The following is an 18,379-nucleotide window of genomic DNA, read 5'->3' on the forward strand; positions in this document are numbered from 1 at the left end:
AGAATAACATTACCAGATGTGTTTGCCACAGTTCTAGGAAGCCATTGTGTGTGAGTAGTAAAGTTGTTTGCATGGTTTAAACATCAAGTGAATTGGCAAATAGCAATTTTTATCTTTAATGTGCAAGCAGATTAGAAAAATATATTCAAGTGAATCAAACGCTGATACAGTGGAGTTGATTTACTAAAAGTGGAGAGTTCAAAATCTGGTGTAGCTGTGCATGGTAGCCAATCGGCTTCTAACTTCAGCTTGTTCAAATAAGCTTTGACAATAAAACCTGGAAGCGGATTGGCTTCTATGCAGAGCTGCACCAGATTTAAAACTCTGCATATTTTGTAAATCAACCTCATTGTTCATCTTGATTACTATGCTGATGGCATTAGTAGTGTTAAATTCCTTATAGGACCCTTTGGCCTCATTCACATGGGTGTACCGGTCCGTATGAAGGCAGACGTATGTCCGTGGATCTCCAATGTGGGTCCAAAGCTTTATTCAGCGTCTTAACGACTTCACCAGCACACCGTAGATCTCCACTGTGGGTCCAAAGCATTATTCATCAATCGCATTGTTACAGCAAAAGCAACGTTTCAGAGCCTTGCAGTGCTTCATTAGGCATTTTTCATCGGATGCCTGATGGAAGGGGTCCTGTGAGGCACTCAAACATTGTTTGTTACAATGTGATCGGTGCATAAAGCTTTGGACCCACATTGAAGATCCACGGTGTGCTGGTGACATTCTGCCTTGACTATCTTTGATTCCAGCCGATTGGTCACTACAGTGCCTGCTCACAAACACAGCCACTATTCAGGAACGTGTGCGTTGGGGTCAGTATGCAGGGGCTGCCTTTAGCTGCCCAGGATGCAAAGGTGTTAATGCAGAGGGGTATGTGGGCATCCTGTTCAGATCAATGACAGGTGGCCGGCTGCACAGACCGCATTGTATCTTCACCCACATCCTGTGGTTTACACCTGTGCCAGTCCAATGCATGGATCCGGACGCAGACAGACTGGGGGAGATTTATTTAAACTGGGGAGTGCAAAATCTGCTGCAGCTGTGCGTAGAAATCAGCTTCCAGGTTTAATTGTCAAAGCTTAAGGCCCCTTTCACCTTTCATATGTGGACTGTTCATTTCACCAGTTCAGTCACGTCAAAAGGGATAACGTATTCATCAGATATCCATCAGTGATCATCAAGATATCCATCAGTGATCGTCAAGATATCGATCAGTGATCGTCAAGATATCCATCAGTGATCGTCAAGATATCCATCAGTGATCGTTTTTTTTTTTTTTTTTTTTTTTTTTTTAACATCCACTACCAATGCAAAAATGGATGATGGATGCGGATGTATATGAATGATCATCCTTTTACATCTGTTTTTTCCATGAAGATACGTTGATGTCTGTTTTTCCATCTATCAACGGATGAATGAAAAATGGCATGTGAGAAAGGGGCCTAACTGCGCAAGCTGAAGTTAGAAGCTGATTGGTTACCATGCACAGCTGCACCAGATTCTGAGTGCTCCAGTAGGGGTCCTTTTCACACAGGCGGTGCACCTAATGGGCTCCATTTTGCTCAGTGGAGATCAAGCCGCCGATCCCCGCTGAGCAGACGGATGACAGCTCTGTCTCCGCTCTGTGTGCAGAGACAGACCTGTCGGATCCTCGCTCTCCCCTATGGGAGATCGGATGATAATGGACCCGCCTGTCTGTTTTCATCCGATCCTCCAGATGAATGGAGATAAGGTTTCTATCTGTCTGGATTTCACGGAGAGGATCGGATAGCAGCGGGTGTCAGAAGAGATGTCTCCGCTGACATCCGCTGCTCCATAGGGGTACATGGAGTATCGGATCAGGTTCGCCTGAAAAACTGACAGGTGGACCGAATCGGAAAGCCCGTGTGAAAGGGGCCTTAATCCCCCCCACTGTTGTGCACTGGACCTGCATGGATGTGCACCCCAGGATGTGGGTGGAGATCTGTGCAGCCTGTCATTGATTTGAACAGGCTGCCTGCAGCCCCCTGGAAAAGAGCACCTGTGCATCTTGGGTAGATGAAGACCAGGTCACCAGGTCATACAGATTGGTACACCCGTATGAAATGGGCCTTTAGAAACCAAATTTGGCCGTAGAAAAATTTACTTATTCAGAATCTGCTGTTTTTTTAAATAAATGCATTTCTTACATTTTTGTGCATTGGCAAACAGATCTGTGAATGTTAAAATCTGCCTTTTATTACTGAACTAACTTGTGTTTCAGGGTCTGCAGTAATAATGGAATAATAAGATGATCCTTTTACTAAATATTTTTTGTACCCCTTAGGCAATTGTGACCGTTTTCCCACTGAAAATGTTTGAATTGTAATTGTTTACAAAATAATTTGCTTTTGTGTAAAATATAGGGTACGCTGCTCCTGAGCCCAGAATGGGGTCACCCTCGTGGACGATCATGTGCTAAACGCCAGCAGGGGCTCATCCTTTACCCCACAGGGTGCACCAATCCAAATAAAAAGAACGACTGCACTACCAAGAAAATTCAAACACTGGTAACTTTATTCATCCGGAAAACATGAACACAGTCCTGTTTTGGACCTCCTCCTCTGACACGTATAACCCACAAGGCTGGACTTTATTGCAGAGGAAGAAATCTGGCCTAGTCTTCGAAGTGCGGTTGGTCTTTTCCTTTTGGATTCGATAATTCGGTGCTGGGTGTCTGCATCGATCAACAGCATAGCAGTAAATGCCCAGAGGTGTATTTATTTATTTTAATATAAAACTTTTGTTGAAAATATAGGTAAAACTGATACTGTGTATTAGGGATCGACCGATTATCGGCAATGCCAATATGCACTTTCCCCGATATATTGGAATCGGCCCCTGAGGTTACTGATATTGCCGATATTTCGGGAAAGTGCTTGTACCGGAGTGATGTCTGCAGCTAGAGGCATCACCCCGGTACCGGTGTCCATAGCCGACGGTCGGCTGTCTTGTAATGACAACCGATGCAGCTGAGAAGCCGCTCGGCTGTCATTACAAGGAGTGGGAGGGGACGTCCACCCCCTTCCATGGCTCGCCCATGTCTCCCGTCCCACTGGGAGACCTGGGCATCCTACCTGCACGGTCGCAAAGAGAAGACCCGATCAAAGCCGCATTCGGCTCTGATCGGGTCTCCATGTAAAAAACCCGGAAGTGATGTACTCTGCGTCAAATTAAAAAAAAAAAAAATGCGAGCATTCAAAACAGCCAAACTTGGTGTTTTGAATGCTTTTAAGTGCAGAGGAGGGGTTTGGGGTCTTTTAGACCCCCCAGATCCCTCCACAACAGTACCTGTAAAAAAAAAAAAATTCTTAAATGTCCGAAAATATCGGCCGATATCCAATGACCAAAATATCGGTATCGGCACTAAAAAAAACGATATTGGTCGATCACCACTGTGTATTATGGTTATTGTTTTATACAACTTTTACTACAACTACTGTAATTGGTGGCGTGTGTGGTTCTGCTTGGTTTCCTTTTATTTCGGGTGTGGTTTGGTGCCGGTTTTAGATTGAACACTCGCTTGGTTGGTTTTAGATCTGCAGTACACTCGGTGTAGTCCACTGCGCTTACGCTGGTATTTTTGGTGCACTTTCCGTCTTTTTGCTTTGGAGGGCTCCTAGCAAATCTTTGACGGAATTCATTATCAGGCTCTTCTTTAGGTCCTTGTTTCTTCATGTATGAAAAAACAATGCGCTTGTTCTGCAGCTGTGATATAAATGGTGAACGTTGGAGCCACCAGGAGCTTTTGCCATGTGCAAGTATGCTGAGAATATTTGCATATTATGACACTCTTACCTTTCTCTTATAATACAAAGGCCAAGGTCCCCCTTGTCCCCTTTTGTATTTTCATCTTCACCCGGTCGTCTTCTGGGGCTGGACTCTTCAGAATTATTCAATGGCCAGGATGATGTAACTTCTTTGCATGCATATGGATGTCTTTTTACTGGCACACAACGTGCCATGTATGTACACTGAGCTGTGTGTAGGAGTGGCATATTGTGTATATAAAAAAAAGATGGGCAGGGTGAAGCATTTAGCACAGAAGTGACCTATAGAGCAGTGATCCTCAACTTCGGTCTTCAGGGCCCACTAACAGGCCAGATTTTAAGTATTACCTTGGGGAGATGCAGACCAGAATACTGCAATCACTGAGCAGCAAATTGGATCACCTGGGATGCATTTCAGTTATCTTGCAAACCTGGCCTGTTAGTGGGCCCTGAGGACCGGAGTTGAGGGCCACTGCTATAGAGGAATGGATTTACTAAAGTTAAATAGACTGTGCACTTTGCAAGTGCAGTTGCTTCCTAACCTAGTAAATGAGGTAAAGGTTCGCATTGCAAAGAATGCCCAATCATATGCAAGGGAAAAAAAAAAAACAGCATTTTTGTTTGCATATGAAAGTCAGCAGAGCTTTAACTTTTATTTATTAAGTTTTATAGCAAATGCCCTTGCCAACCCAAGAGTGTCTTCTGTAATAAAAGCCTACCTAGGGGTAGGATAGAAATATACAGTATAAATGTTGTGTTTATATTTTTTTTATTATAAAAATAATGCAAATAAAAATGTAAAATAACAATACTACTAAAAATAATAAAAATACATTTTTAACAATTTACTTCATTTTTTTTTATTATCTATATTCCTTTTTTCCTAGTTTTGGGTTGGAACTCTGGTTTGGTCTTGCACGGCTCTATTAAGATTTCCCTTGCTTCTTGTTCTGGTGGCACACTTTTTTTTTTTCTTTAGACGGCAAGTGATGGGGCACCTTCCAATGGCGGCACAGACAAAAAAACAAAATAAAACAGGTGGAGGCAACCTCGGTATTTCAGCTGTGGTGACACCACAAATTCCATCATGCTTCTACCATTGGAGGTCACGCCTGTGGCTGCAAGTCTTAATTTGAGCTGCAGACCGGGGTGAGATGGTTCTTGATATTAGGTGGTTCTGTGAGTGAATGGAGGCATTGGTCTCCCCTTTGAATGTATGGGCTGCAACCTTACTGGTACGACAGAGATGTCACTTAAGTAGTGAGGAGCACCCGATGTCCATACTAAGGCAACTCTTGATGAGGAATGCAATCGTTTATTGAAAGTAAAATGAGTACAAATCAAGCCAACACATTTCGGAGGGATCGTCTCCCCCCTTCTTTTAGGGCTGTTGGTACATGCTAATGGAGATGGATGGGCTCTGTGGTCTCTGTTTCTTATGAAAGCCAATGACGGCTGGATTTTGCTGCCTCTGCATCATACATATATATATATAATTAGTGTATGTGTGTGTGTATATGTATATGTATGTGTGTGTGTGTGTGTGTGTATATATATACAGTGGGTACGGAAAGTATTCAGACCCCCTTAAATTTTTCACTCTTTGTTATATTGCAGCCATTTGCTAAAATCATTTAAGTTCATTCTTCTTCCTCATGAATGTACACATAGCACCCCATACTGACAGAAAAACACAGAATTGTTGACATTGTTGCAGATTTATTAAAAAAGAAAAACTGAAATATCACATGGTCCTAAGTATTCAGACCCTTTGCTGTGACACTCATATATTTAACTTGGGTGCTTTCCATTTCTTCTGATCATCCTTGAGATGGTTCTACACCTTCATTTGAGTCCAGCTGTGTTTGATTATACTGATTGGACTTGATTAGGAAAGCCACACACCTGTCTATATAAGACCTTCCAGATCACAATGCATGTCAGAGTAAATGAGAATCATGAGGTCAAAGGAACTGCCTGAAGAGCTCAGAGACAGAATTGTGGCAAGGCACAGATCTGGCCAAGGTTACAAAAAGATTTCTGCTGCACTTAAGGTTCCTAAGAGCACAGTGGCCTCCATAATCCTCAAATGGAAGACGTTTGGGACGACCAGAACCTTTCCTAGAGCTGGCCGTCCGGCCAAACTGAGCTATCGGGGGAGAAGAGCCTTGGTGAGAGAGGTAAAGAAGAACCCAAAGATCACTGTGGCTGAGCTCCAGAGATGCAGTCAGGTGATGGGAGAAAGTTGTAGAAAGTCAACCATCACTGCAGCCCTCCACCAGTCGGGGCTTTATGGCAGAGTGGCCCGACGGAAGCCTCTCCTCAGTGTAAGACACATAAAAGCCCGCATGGAGTTTGCTAAAAAACACCTGAAGGACTCCAAGATGGCGAGAAATAAGATTCTCTGGTCTGGTGAGACCAAAATAGAACTTTTTGGCCTTAATTCTAAGTGGTATGTGTGGAGAAAACCAGGCACTGCTCATCACCTGTCTAATACAGTCCCAACAGTGAAGCATGGTGGTGGCAGCATCATGCTGTGGGGGTGTTTTTCAGCTGCAGGGACAGGACGACTGGTTGCAATCGAGGGAAAGATGAATGCGGCCAAGTACAGGGATATCCTGGACAAAAACCTTCTCCAGAGTGCTCTGGACCTCAGACTGGGCCAAAGGTTTACCTTCCAACAAGACAATGACCCTAAGCACACAGCTAAAATAACGAAGGAGTGGCTTCACAACAACTCCGTGACTGTTCTTGAATGGCCCAGCCAGAGCCCTGACTTAAACCCAATTGAGCATCTCTGGAGAGACCTAAAAATGGCTGTCCACCAACGTTTACCATCCAACCTGACAGAACTGGAGAGGATCTGCAAGGAGGAATGGCAGAGGATCCCCAAATCCAGGTGTGAAAGACTTGTTGCATCTTTCCCAAAAAGACTCCTGGCTGTATTAGATCAAAAGGGGGCTTCTACTAAATACTGAGCAAAGGGTCTGAATACTTAGGACCATGTGATATTTCAGTTTTTCTTTTTTAATAAATCTGCAACAATGTCAACAATTCTGTGTTTTTCTGTCAGTATGGGGTGCTATGTGTACATTCATGAGGAAGAAGAATGAACCTAAATGATTTTAGCAAATGGCTGCAATATAACAAAGAGTGAAAAATTTAAGGGGGGTCTGAATACTTTCCGTACCCACTGTATATATATATATATATATATATATATATATATATATATATATATATATAAATATAATATTATATAATATATATATATATATATATATATATATATATATATATATATATATATAAAAATAATGTATGTGTGTGTGTGTGTTTTAAATCATTAAAAAAAAAAATTGTAAATAGCTTGACACGTCACGTGTCTAGATTTATTCTATTCTATTGATTTTACTCTACACAGCTTTCTCATCGTTTAGAACTCCTAAATTGGAAATCGTACAACCCCATCTACATACCCCTGAGGAAAGGTGGTCTCACCTGAAACGCATCAGATTTGGAGGCTTTCCCCACTGTCATCCCTACACTCTTGATGAGCATTTTTTGCAAGCCATGTTTACCACCCCCCAGGAATAGCACCTATCCACTGTGCTATCTCTATCTAGGTATATGCGGAGACACTATAAGGATTGTCTGCTGCTCATTAGGGGTCGTTTGGCCAATTTACATCAGAATCCCCAGAGTTTTCACCACCTCAATCTTGGTAGCGCATTGGTTTCCTACACTAACCGGAGCTTGGGTACCACCATGGAGTCCACCCATCTACATTAGGGCTTACCAACAGCCGAGAAGGGGGAGGCAGTGCCCCTCGAAACACATTGGCTTGATTTGTACTTGTTTTACTTTCGATAAAACCATTGCATTCTTCAACAAGAGTTGCCTTATTCTGGTCATCGGGCGCTCCGCTCTCCCTATTGCAGTGCCTCATGGGATTTATAGTTTTTCCACAGCTGAAGTTTTAAGGTTGCCTACCTTGGGGTTAGATTGTCTGCATCCCTGTTAGATTCTGGTCCGTGTCTGGCCCTTGTGTGACCTTTGTTACTGGCAGAGAAAGCCTTGGAGGCATTTACTCTTCCTGCTTTACTTAGTGTTTTAAATTGATGGTTGGGTCCTCACTATCCTGAGGAATCTCCCTCAGGGAGACCAGAAATAGTTTCCTATCAGCCAGTGCTGACCAATGATTGGTCACAATTGGGAGCAATATGCTGCTGTACAGCCTCCAGCATTGTCAACTTTTAAAGTGCTGGTTTAATACAGCGGCTAGAGAAGGCATCAGAAGATGGGGAGCATAAAAGTAACATACCACAGGGGGTGGGGGGGTGTTTTGAGTTCCAATTGTTAAAACGTGAACTAACCCTTCAGGCTGGGTTCACACAGGGGCGGCTTCAAAGCCGCCCCGTGCAGTGCGACTTCAGGGGGGCTTGCATGCAACTTCTCTAATAGAAGTCAATGCAAGTCACCCCCAAAGTAGTGCAGGAACCTTTTTCTAAGTTGGAGCGACTTGAGTCGCTCCAATCAGAAGGGTTCCATTGCACTGAATGGAGCCTGACAAGTTGCCCCAGTGTGAACCGGGACTTAAAGTAAACCTGTCATGCCTCTAATCATAATCAACCCTCTGCAAGGACTGATCATGTGTGCCAAGACAGGTTCTCTTTAGAGGACCCCTTTCAAGGGAAATATATGGGTGGCCTTTGCTGATCTCTTTCCAAAAATATTTCTTGGCTGTTTCTGGCATGCAATGGGGGAGATTTACTAAAACTGGAGCACTCAAATCTGGTGCAGCTGTGTATGGTAGTCAATCAGCTTCTAACTTTAGCTTGTTTAATTAGGCTTTCACAAGAAGCCCCCCTTCACATCGGCATGATTTAACATGCAACATTTGACATGCATCAAATCGCATGCCTAACCTATTGCCGGCAACGCCACTGTCCCAAACGATGCCACGCTGACTTTGCGGCGCCGCACCGATTTTCAAAAGTAGTTAGTGCATTACTTTTGACGACTTCAGGGGGGTTTCAATAGACATCTGTGCATGATCCCGTGCAGAAGTCATTCAAATCGCCCCTAAACTCGCACTGACGTGGGTTAGAAATTGAGTTCAGCTGAACTCGCACAATTTCAAACCAAAGTTCATCGTCAACAAGGGCTAAAACCTGGAAGCTGATTGGTTTCTATGCAGAGCTGCACCACATTTTGCACTCTCCATTGGAGTCTCTAACCCAGGGGTCTTCAAACTATGGCCCTCCAGTTGTTCAGGAACTACAATTCCCATCATGCCTAGCCATGTCTGTGAATGTCAGTTTTACAATGCCTCATGGGATGTGTAGTTCCGCGACAGCTGGAGAGCCGTAGTTGAGGATCCCTGCTCTAACCCAAAAAAACAGACATTAAACTCCTGATAAAAATAATTTCTCTGGGTTGGTAAATCGGAAACCATTGATTGTCAAGCAACTAGAATTTGTAGGTGGATTAGCCCTCGTATGACATGGATGGGTATCTTTTTTAGGCTCCTGCTGTTTAGTGGTTTATTTATTCACCTTTTGTTTCCCTATGAAGACATTTTATTTCTGGTAAATGTTTCCTGTGTGTTTTTTAAACTTGTTTTTGTTACCTTTTTTGTGTTTTTCAGATTGGCTTTTTGTCGTGCTCATTATCCTCGCTGGCTTCTTTTTATTCCTGATGATTGGCATCTGCTGGTGTCAGTGCTGCCCACACACCTGCTGCTGCTATGTGAGCTGCCCCTGCTGTCCTGAGAAGTGCTGCTGCCCCAGAGCATGTAAGTTTGCCCTTCCATTACTGCACCATGTTAGTCTTTGTGTTCCAGGTATCATCCAGTTCTGATAGCTCCTTTTTGTTTTGCTTTTTAAAAAGCTACAAATTAGATTTTAGGCAACCTATGCAACAAAAAAGTTGAGCTACTCCCTAAGAATTCCTTCTAAAGGAATGCAGACAGTGGAACTTTTCTCATCAGAATGCTGAAAATGCATCAGCTAATTATAATGGACCAGTCACTCCTATTCAGAATCCATATGCAAAAAGATATGGTCAAACAGCTGTTCTTTCAGAGCAGAATTGTGCGGGAATTGTACATTGATTACTCAGAGGGGCGTGTCTTTGTTTTTTTTTTTTTTTCCCCCCAACAGAAATCTAGTTACTCTAATGGAAGAGCTTTCTTGCACTTTCTTGATCACCTATATTTGTTTAAAGCCCAACTCTGGGCACAAGAGTTGCAGAGGGTCCTCCCCACACTGCGAGTGTTAGGCCCCTTTCACACTTGTGCGACTTGTCCTGCGATTTTCGTTCTCCATGATTTCCAATGAGTACCGTTCATATCTGTACAACTTCAAGTCGCAACGACTTCAAACTACTCTCTGCACTACTTTTGGCAGATTTTAATGCGTTTTGAGGTCCAAAGGCATAGGCATTGCTTCAAGTCCCGTCAAAATCACGGCAACAAAATTGCAGAAAATTCGGGTGACTTTTAGGTCGCATAAGTGTGAAAGGGGCCTTAAATGCTCATTAGGTCCAGGGATAGAGGCATTAGATGTAATAGCTACCCTTTTCCTCGCTATGCTAGGCTCCCTCCATCCAATAATACTGATTCCCTGAAGCCTCCTCTCTTCTAAGAAGCTGTGGTTGGGGGTTGCACTCTGAACTCATCACATGTGATTCAGGATGATTAGTCCTGTATTAAAGGATAAGTCCAGGCTAAACATGCTCTGTGCCAAATTCTAACCCTAATCTATCTAACCTTGTAAAGCAAAAATCGCTGTGCTTAGCTATTCTGCAGCCGGTCTGGTCCCAGCATCAGCTGTCAGTGGAGGCTTCAGTGTGAAGGCGGGTGCAGGCATCCGACAACGGAAGCTTCATAGTAACTCTTTGGGTGGTGTCACTTCCAACTCAATTCGTAGCCTTTTTCCTTTCCGATTCCCTTCCCCTTTTTTCCCTTCCCCTTTTTTCCCTTCCCCTTTTTTCCCTTCCCCTTTTTTCCCTTCCCCTTTTTCCTTTCCCCCTTCCCCTTTCCTTTCCCCCTTCCTTTCCCCTTTCCCCTTTCCTTTCCCCCTTCCTTTCCCCTTTCCCCTTTCCTTTCCCCCTTCCTTTCCCCTTTCCCCTTTCCTTTCCCCCTTCCTTTCCCCTTTCCCCTTTCCTTTCCCCCTTCCTTTCCCCTTTCCCCCTTCCTTTCCCCTTTCCTTTCCCCTTTCCTTTCCCCTTTCCTTTCCCCTTTCCTTTCCCCCTTCCTTTCCCCCTTCCTTTCCCCCTTTCTTTCCCCCTTCCCCTTTCCTTTCCCCCTTTCCTTTCCCCCTTCCCCCTTCCTTTTCCCCCTTCCCCCTTCCTTTTCCCCTTTCCCCCTTCCTTTTCCCCTTTCCCCCTTCCTTTTCCCCTTTCCCCCTTCCTTTCCCCTTTCCCCCTTCCTTTCCCCTTTCCCCCTTCCTTTCCCCTTTCCCCCTTCCTTTCCTTAAAGCTCAGAGACTGAAAGTATTGCTGCCAGGGGGTCAGTATAACAGCCAATGAGTGTGTTTTTAGGTGGTCAGCCGTGACATCCTCATGACGAAAGCAGCTCTCTGAATGCAGCTTTTCAGGACTGCTATTCTGTCATAGGCGAGGCTCCCATCTGATGCAGGAAGCAGATATTAGTCCTGGGAGAGCACATTTTGCAGCATCACACAGGGTGACATGCTTGCCATAGGAAAAAAAAAACTCTTCCAGAAGCCTCAGCATTCCCAAGTAATGACCATAATCAGATAATGAGAAGTTCCCTTTGAATCCTAAATATGAATAGGAAATTGAATTAGTTGTACAAAAGCACAGAATAAATCTAATCTTCCTCTTTGTTTTCCTCAGTGTATGAGGCGGGGAAGGCAGCAACAGCCGGAGTGCCTAGCATGTATGCCCCCAGTATGTATGCGCCTTCAGTGTACTCCCATCACAGCCAGGTGAAAGTGCCGCCACCCGGATCCGTCATCCAGATGAACCCAATGCAGCCCATGTACAACGGGTATGGAATGGACTTCGATGCAGCAAGTTCTGGTAATCCTTTAATTTATTTCTGGTAGAAAAATCTTTGCATCAGTGCAAATTTAGTGGTTGACCAGGCCAGCTTTGAGCTTTCAGCGCTGTCACACTTTGACGATTGGAACACTGTATCCATATCAATTTTTTTTTTTTTCAAGCAAATAGAGCTTTTTTTTGATGATATTTAATCACCACTGGGTTGTTTTTTTTTTTTTTTTTTTTTTTTTTTTTTTTTTTTTGCTTAATAAACCGAACAAGTCTGAAAATTTTAAAAGCAAAATGCATATTTCTTCGTTTTTGTTAGGTTATTTGCAAAATGTAATTTTTTCATAAATTTAGTCTGGAAAGTATTCTGCTCCATTTATTTGGTGAAAAATAACCCAAATCAGTGTAAATTTATAGAGTCCACAAACAACGGTTTATATCTGAAAATCAATCCTGATATACTGACGACCAATCTCATTTCTTGAGGCCCGAAAATGCCAGGACGGTACAATTACCCCTTTTTTCGAAAGTACAGTCCCAATTTTTTTTGGAAAATGAATGTTGTACTGTTCTGGGGAAGCGATCAGGATTTATTTATTTATTTTTTTTTGGGCACATTTGATTGTTTTATACTAGTGAATTTCACTGTTATAAGCGACCATTTTTACTTAATATAATGGATTCATTCAGTATGTATTGTGATTGGCCACCACTAATTACATGGTACAGATGGACTGTGATTGGCCTTGTCTGTACCATGTGATCACTGTGACCAATCACAGCTAGCTACACAATGAATCAAAACTATTCATTATGTACTGTTGTCTTGTCATCTGCTGTGATTGGTCACAGCGATCACATGGTACCGGCAACGGCCCCGTACAGTGATATGTCATCTGCTGTGTCCGATGGACACAGCTGGTGACAGATTGTGCCTCAGCACGGCCTGTTCCGGGAGGACGTCATTTGATATCCACCTGGATTGACGAATGTCCTGCCCGACCGTCGTCTGACTCTAACCTGGGCGGGAACTGGTTAATGCATTCTCTGTGTTAGGGTAAAAAATATTCTGTGTTCCGTTCCCCCAGCCCACCCTAAACACTTACCCGAGCCCGATCTCGATCTAGCGGTGTGCCTGAGAGCAGCCGCTCTCTAAACTTTATTCCCTGGATAGTGAGGCCTTTGGCTGCTGCTGCTGTCATTTACAGCCTGTAAGGAGGGAGTGGGGGGCAGACCGAGCCGCACTGTGTGCATCAGTGGACACAGAGACTGGCTCAGGAGCGAGCTCACACGAGCGCCCCCCATAGCAAGCAGCTCACTATGGGGGCACTCAGAAGGGGGGGAGGAGCCAGGAGCTCTGACGGGGGACCCCAGAAGAGGAGGATCGGGGCTGCTCTGTGCACAGAGCAGGTAAGTAGAACATGCTTTGTTCTTTTTTAAAAAAAGTTTTTTTTTTTTCCTTTTTACAGTTACTTTAAACCATTTCCACAGATGTTAATATGATCTTCTCTTATTCTAGTAGGTGGACACAGTTCTCAGGCTCCTCTGATTCGAGACAACGATGTGCCAGCTTCAGGTATGTGTATATATGCTTCATAGTGTCTGTTCTATAAATGTAATAGGAATGGTTTACTAATACCAGAAAGTAATAAGGTTACTCCAGATGCGAACAATCTTGGATGGAATGACCCTTCTGAACAATGATTTGGATTCTTTGCTGTTTTAAATAAAACCTGATTTGATTTTTGTGAACAGCTAACCTAATTTTATTCCAATATTTGTAACCCCCTGGCCTTCTGTTTTCTGCATATATGTCTCAGTTCGAGAGAGAGTGTGCTGATATTCTCCCTATATGACGTCTCCAGATAGTCTGTGTTATACCTATAGTGGTGGATTATTGTCACTTAGAATTTTCCATGGCAGAGCTTGATTGGCCAGTGTCTGGATATAGACGCTATGTTTTGGAACTTTGGAATCTAATGTGTGTTGTGCTTTTTTTTTTTTTTTTTCCATGTTGCAGTGCGCAGTGGCTATCGCATACAGGCCAACCAACAGGATGATTCCATGAGGGTCCTTTACTACATGGAGAAGGAGCTAGCAAATTTCGACCCAACCAGAGCAGGACCTGGCGGCAGATTTGAAAATGGTATGTTCATCTCATCTCCATAACATTTCCATAATGGGGCGTAACTACAGGGGTTGCAGAGGTTGCAATTGCAACCGGGCCCCATGCTTCAGGGGGCATGTGCAGCTCCCCTGTACACCTGGATAGGTGGGGCTGCGGGGAAGCATGTAGAGAAATCACTGTCCTCCTTTTTCCTCCTGTAGCTGCAGGAGGAAAATGGAGGAGATTGGTTCCTCTGTACGCTGCCCCCGCCGCTCCTCCTATCCAGTTCAATTTGTGTTCTGCTGTCTCTGGGCCCATGTGTGGTCCCCACACACACATGCTGTGCTACCCCACCCCAATGTGCTTCCTCCCCTCTCCCGCCGGCTCCTGCAGGGGATGTGTCGCAATAGAGAACCAGGAAGGGGTCGGTAAATATGTAATTTACCAGCTCCTTCCTTTTCTGAATGGACAGAGTCATAGTCAGTGACATTGTAAAAAAAATGAAGGGGGCCCACTGCAGAACTTGTGGAAGGGTCCCGCTGCGGGACCGTAATAAAGGGCCCCAGGATCAGTGGGAAGAGCTCCAGGCTTGGGGGGGCCCTTCATGGTTTCTTGCACCGGGGCCCTGAAGGTTCTAGTTACGCCTCGGTTTCCAGAATATGCCCCTTCCTAACTCTAACCTTCCGAATACCTATCAAGCCACACGCTCCCATGCCACTTCCATGCACTGCCGGAGCCCTTGCCAATGAATCCCTCTGCAGGGGTAAGGGAGAGACAAATTACCAGGCCCAGTCATATGGGAAGACCCGTGATGACATCCTCAGTCTACTTCTGTCTTGGTTTTTATTAATTTATGCATTTTTTTTTTTTTTTAACTAGTAGGTGACAAAATGTTTGATTTGCGGAATGCCTTTTTAATTCTTTTTTTTTTTCTTTTCTTTTCTTTTCTATCCTCCAGCTACAGTCATGAGTGAAGTGAGCTCATTACATGAAGATGATCAGAGAAATAATCTCCGGAACGGTATGGATCGTTTGCGCAACCAAGGCATGTCTCCCATCCGGGATATGGAGGAGGAAAGCCTCCTGGGAAGTGACTACCGTCGACCTCCAATCCCTCGCCAGCCCCCTTTTGATGATAGATCCCGTCATGCCCCACCAATGGAGAGACGGGGCCGCACTCGTTCCGTAGATGACCTGGATGAATATGACAGGCGAGACCGACACTACCGCGATTCTCCCTCCGAGGGTCGAAGCCGAGGAGGACACAATTCCGACGACGACCACAGCAGCAGAGGATATGGCCGAGGTAAGGACGGGCGCTCTCCTGATCCCCGCGATGATTACTATGGAGGTAAAAGAAGCCGCAGCAGAGATGACCTCCAAGATGTGGGCCGCCACCGAAAAGACCCAGCGTACGACGATCGGTTCCTCGACGAGGTTTTGCGCAAGAAGCAGCAGAGAGCCGGCAGCCGCGATGGTCTTGACAGCATCCCCAATTCTTCCCGTTCAGATGGCAGAAAGAACCGCCATCATGATGATGATGATGATTTTCCACCGCCGCCTCCTCCATATACGGAAACTGAATCGGTCTCCTCTCGAGGGAAGAAGCTGAAAAGGGTGAGTCGGTGTTAAGATGGTAAATAAAGGACAATTTCTTTTGAAGAGAACCTGTAGTTACGGAAAGTAGCAGTAGCTTTTTCTTTAACAATTTACGGACTGCCCACCGTGTATTTACGTCGGTATTTTGACGTTAAATACCGGGGTTATGGCAGCAGATGGCTGCCATAATACCGGTATTTTTTTTTAAAAGGCGGGCGGTCCACTTTAACATAAGGGTGGTCCCAGCGGCGGATTCGCCGTGGGATCACCTTTATATGGACTGCAGGGGAGGTGCCACCCCTCCCGCCGCTTCCTGTCGTTTTCCTTGCTTACTGGACCCATCCGCAGCGGGGGAAACGATGCGGTCCGCTCTCCTCTCAGGCAGGAAATCGAGTGAGGGACAGATGGCCCTCACTCAAATCTATGGCCTTGGAGGACCAGAGCGACCTCATACGTCGCTTCCTAGCAATGGATTTAAAGAGCCAATTTTTTTTTTTTTTCATCATGAAAATTACTTTTTTTTTTTTTTTTTTCCTTTTAGTGTAGATGTGAGATGTGAGGTCTTTTTGACTCCAGATCTCACATTAAAGAGGACCTGTCCTGCTTATTTCTATTACAAGGGATGTTTACATTCCTTGTAATAGAAATAAAAGTGAACAATTTTTTTTTTTTTAAAAGGACAGTGTAAAAATAAAAGAAAATAAATATGAAAAAAAAAAAAAATGATAGTGCCCCGTCCCCACTAGCTCGCGCGCAGAAGCGAACACAAGTCGCGTCCACATATGTAAACGCTTTTCAAACTACACATGTGAAGTATTGCCGCGATCCTTAGAGCGAGAGCAATCATTTGAGCCCTAGACCTCCTCTAACTCTAAACTGGTAACCTATAGAAATTTTTAAAATGTCGCCTATGGGGATTTTTAAGTACCAAAGTTTGTCGTCATTCCACGAGCGTGCGCAATTTTGAAGCATGACATGTTGGGTATCGGTTTACTCGGCATAACATGATCTTTGACATTTTTATAGAAAAAAATTGCGCCAACTTTACTGTTTTCTTATTTTATATTAAACAAAGTGAATTTTTTTTAGCCATCTCCATTATACTCTATAGGGTCTCTGCAAAAAAAAAAAAAAAAAAAAATATATATATATATATATAAATAAATGTTTTGGGGTTCTAAGTAACTGTCTAGCAAAAAAAAAAAATATTTTAACTTGTAAACAACAAGTGTCAGAAAAAAGGCCCAGTCCTAATGTGGTTAAATTAACTGCAAATATTGTGTATTTTTTGTCTTTCAGGGTGAAGCTTTGAGTAGAGAGAGTTTGATTGTTTGAGCCCAGAACCAAAAAAATGGACCAAACCCTTCAGTTTCACAAGTGACGTTTTTTATTTTTTTCTTGAATCACATTCTGTCCTTGACTGGGAAGGATCACAATTTTAAATGAATATGAGTCAAAGCATGTTTTTTTTTTTTTTTTTAAGATTTTGTTTCTATTCTTTCTTGCAGCAGAATTTTTTTATTTAATTGTGTGAATATAAAAAGATTTGATTCGCTCAGTGTAAAATAGTATAAAAGTGAAAGATTATTTGTTACAAGAAACTGTTTGAATGCTGGAGATTTAGGATTCGTTCAAACGTAAGGCTTGGGGTGGTGGGGGGGAAATGTACCCCCCACCACCCCCGGGTTAAGCCAAAGATTTTCTACTACCCATTTTAGCTGCAGAGGCTGGGGGTGTACTCTTTCTGCCCCCTGTCACTTTCAAGTGAATGGGACCATTCTGCAAGTGCCCTGCACTCGGTTGCAGCACACTAGTGTGGGAGATAAAGCAGATGATGGCGAGAAGGCAAATTCAACACCACCTCACTGCCTATCAAACGCTCCCTGAATCGGATTACTCTTCAGAGAGCATAACACGTGTGAACGAACCCTTAGGGTTGATTTTTATGTTTTTGTTTTATTTTTCACTGGCCTTGTAAATAGTATTTTTTTTTTTTTTTTTTTTTAATAAACATTCCTACTGATTTTATTCCTTAAAAAAGAAAACTGGATTAATTCTTACTGGTACTATTTTTTTTTTATTTTTTTTTTTTTTTTTTTTTTACTTTTTTATGCTGGCCTGAAAGCCACGAGGACCAATAATCTAAGCTGTAATATGTTTATGTGAAATAGTTGATACCATTCACACCTGTGTGTGTATTTTTTTCCTCCCTTTTCTTTTAACACTTCCTTGCACTCAGCGGATTTCCTATTGGCAACATTTTAAAACACTAAGTCCCCGTTCACACTGGGGCAACCTGTCAGGCGACCTGGTCGCCTGCCAGGTCGCCGTAGGTCGCCTGCCATAGAGAAGCTGCGAACCCGTTCTAATAGGAGCGACACAAGTCGCTCCGACTTAGAAAAAGGGTCCGGAGCTTCTTTGGGGCGACCCGGAGCGACCTGCATAGACTTCAATGATATGAAGTCCGTGCCGGCTGCTCCGAGGTCACGGTGCGAGCTGCGCACTGCGACCTGTGAGGTCGCCCCTGCAAGTAGCGTCGCCCCAGTGTGAACGGGGTCTAAAGGGAACCTTTTTAGTGTAATAACTGATCAAATTTAGGCGAGTGCCTTACATGACTACTGTCTGAACTTTTACACTACTATGTATATATATATATATATATATTACACTACAGGACTTTTATAAAACCACACTGTGCTTCTCTTGTGGCAAGTTTGGGACCAAATCTAATTAAAACTAATTTTTTGGGTTAGAGCCAACTTTAAGTGCATAATGACTACTTTAAAATGTAACTGTAGAAGTTATAAAAAAAACAAGGCGTCTTTAATGTGTTTTTTTTTTTTTTTTAATTTTG

General features: G+C 43.6%; 1 protein-coding gene across 2 annotated transcripts in view; it reads left to right on the top strand.

Annotated features, from left to right (window-relative positions):
• The window catches only part of LSR (lipolysis stimulated lipoprotein receptor), a 43,164-nt gene extending 26,239 nt beyond the window's left edge, over positions 1 to 16,925 (top strand). For both annotated transcript variants that reach the window (XM_082274180.1, XM_082274181.1), the window contains 6 exons: positions 9,451 to 9,597; positions 11,664 to 11,849; positions 13,339 to 13,395; positions 13,840 to 13,965; positions 14,885 to 15,543; positions 16,825 to 16,925. In XM_082274180.1, coding sequence (XP_082130306.1) covers positions 9,451 to 9,597; positions 11,664 to 11,849; positions 13,339 to 13,395; positions 13,840 to 13,965; positions 14,885 to 15,543; positions 16,825 to 16,860 — 1,211 coding nt within the window. In that variant the 3' untranslated portion in view covers positions 16,861 to 16,925. The remainder of the gene's footprint in view (positions 1 to 9,450; positions 9,598 to 11,663; positions 11,850 to 13,338; positions 13,396 to 13,839; positions 13,966 to 14,884; positions 15,544 to 16,824) is intronic.
• Positions 16,926 to 18,379: the final 1,454 nt, after the last annotated feature.

The sequence above is a fragment of the Pelophylax lessonae genome, assembly GCF_965119305.1.
Source record: "Pelophylax lessonae genome assembly, chromosome: 12".
NCBI lineage: Eukaryota > Metazoa > Chordata > Amphibia > Anura > Ranidae > Pelophylax > Pelophylax lessonae.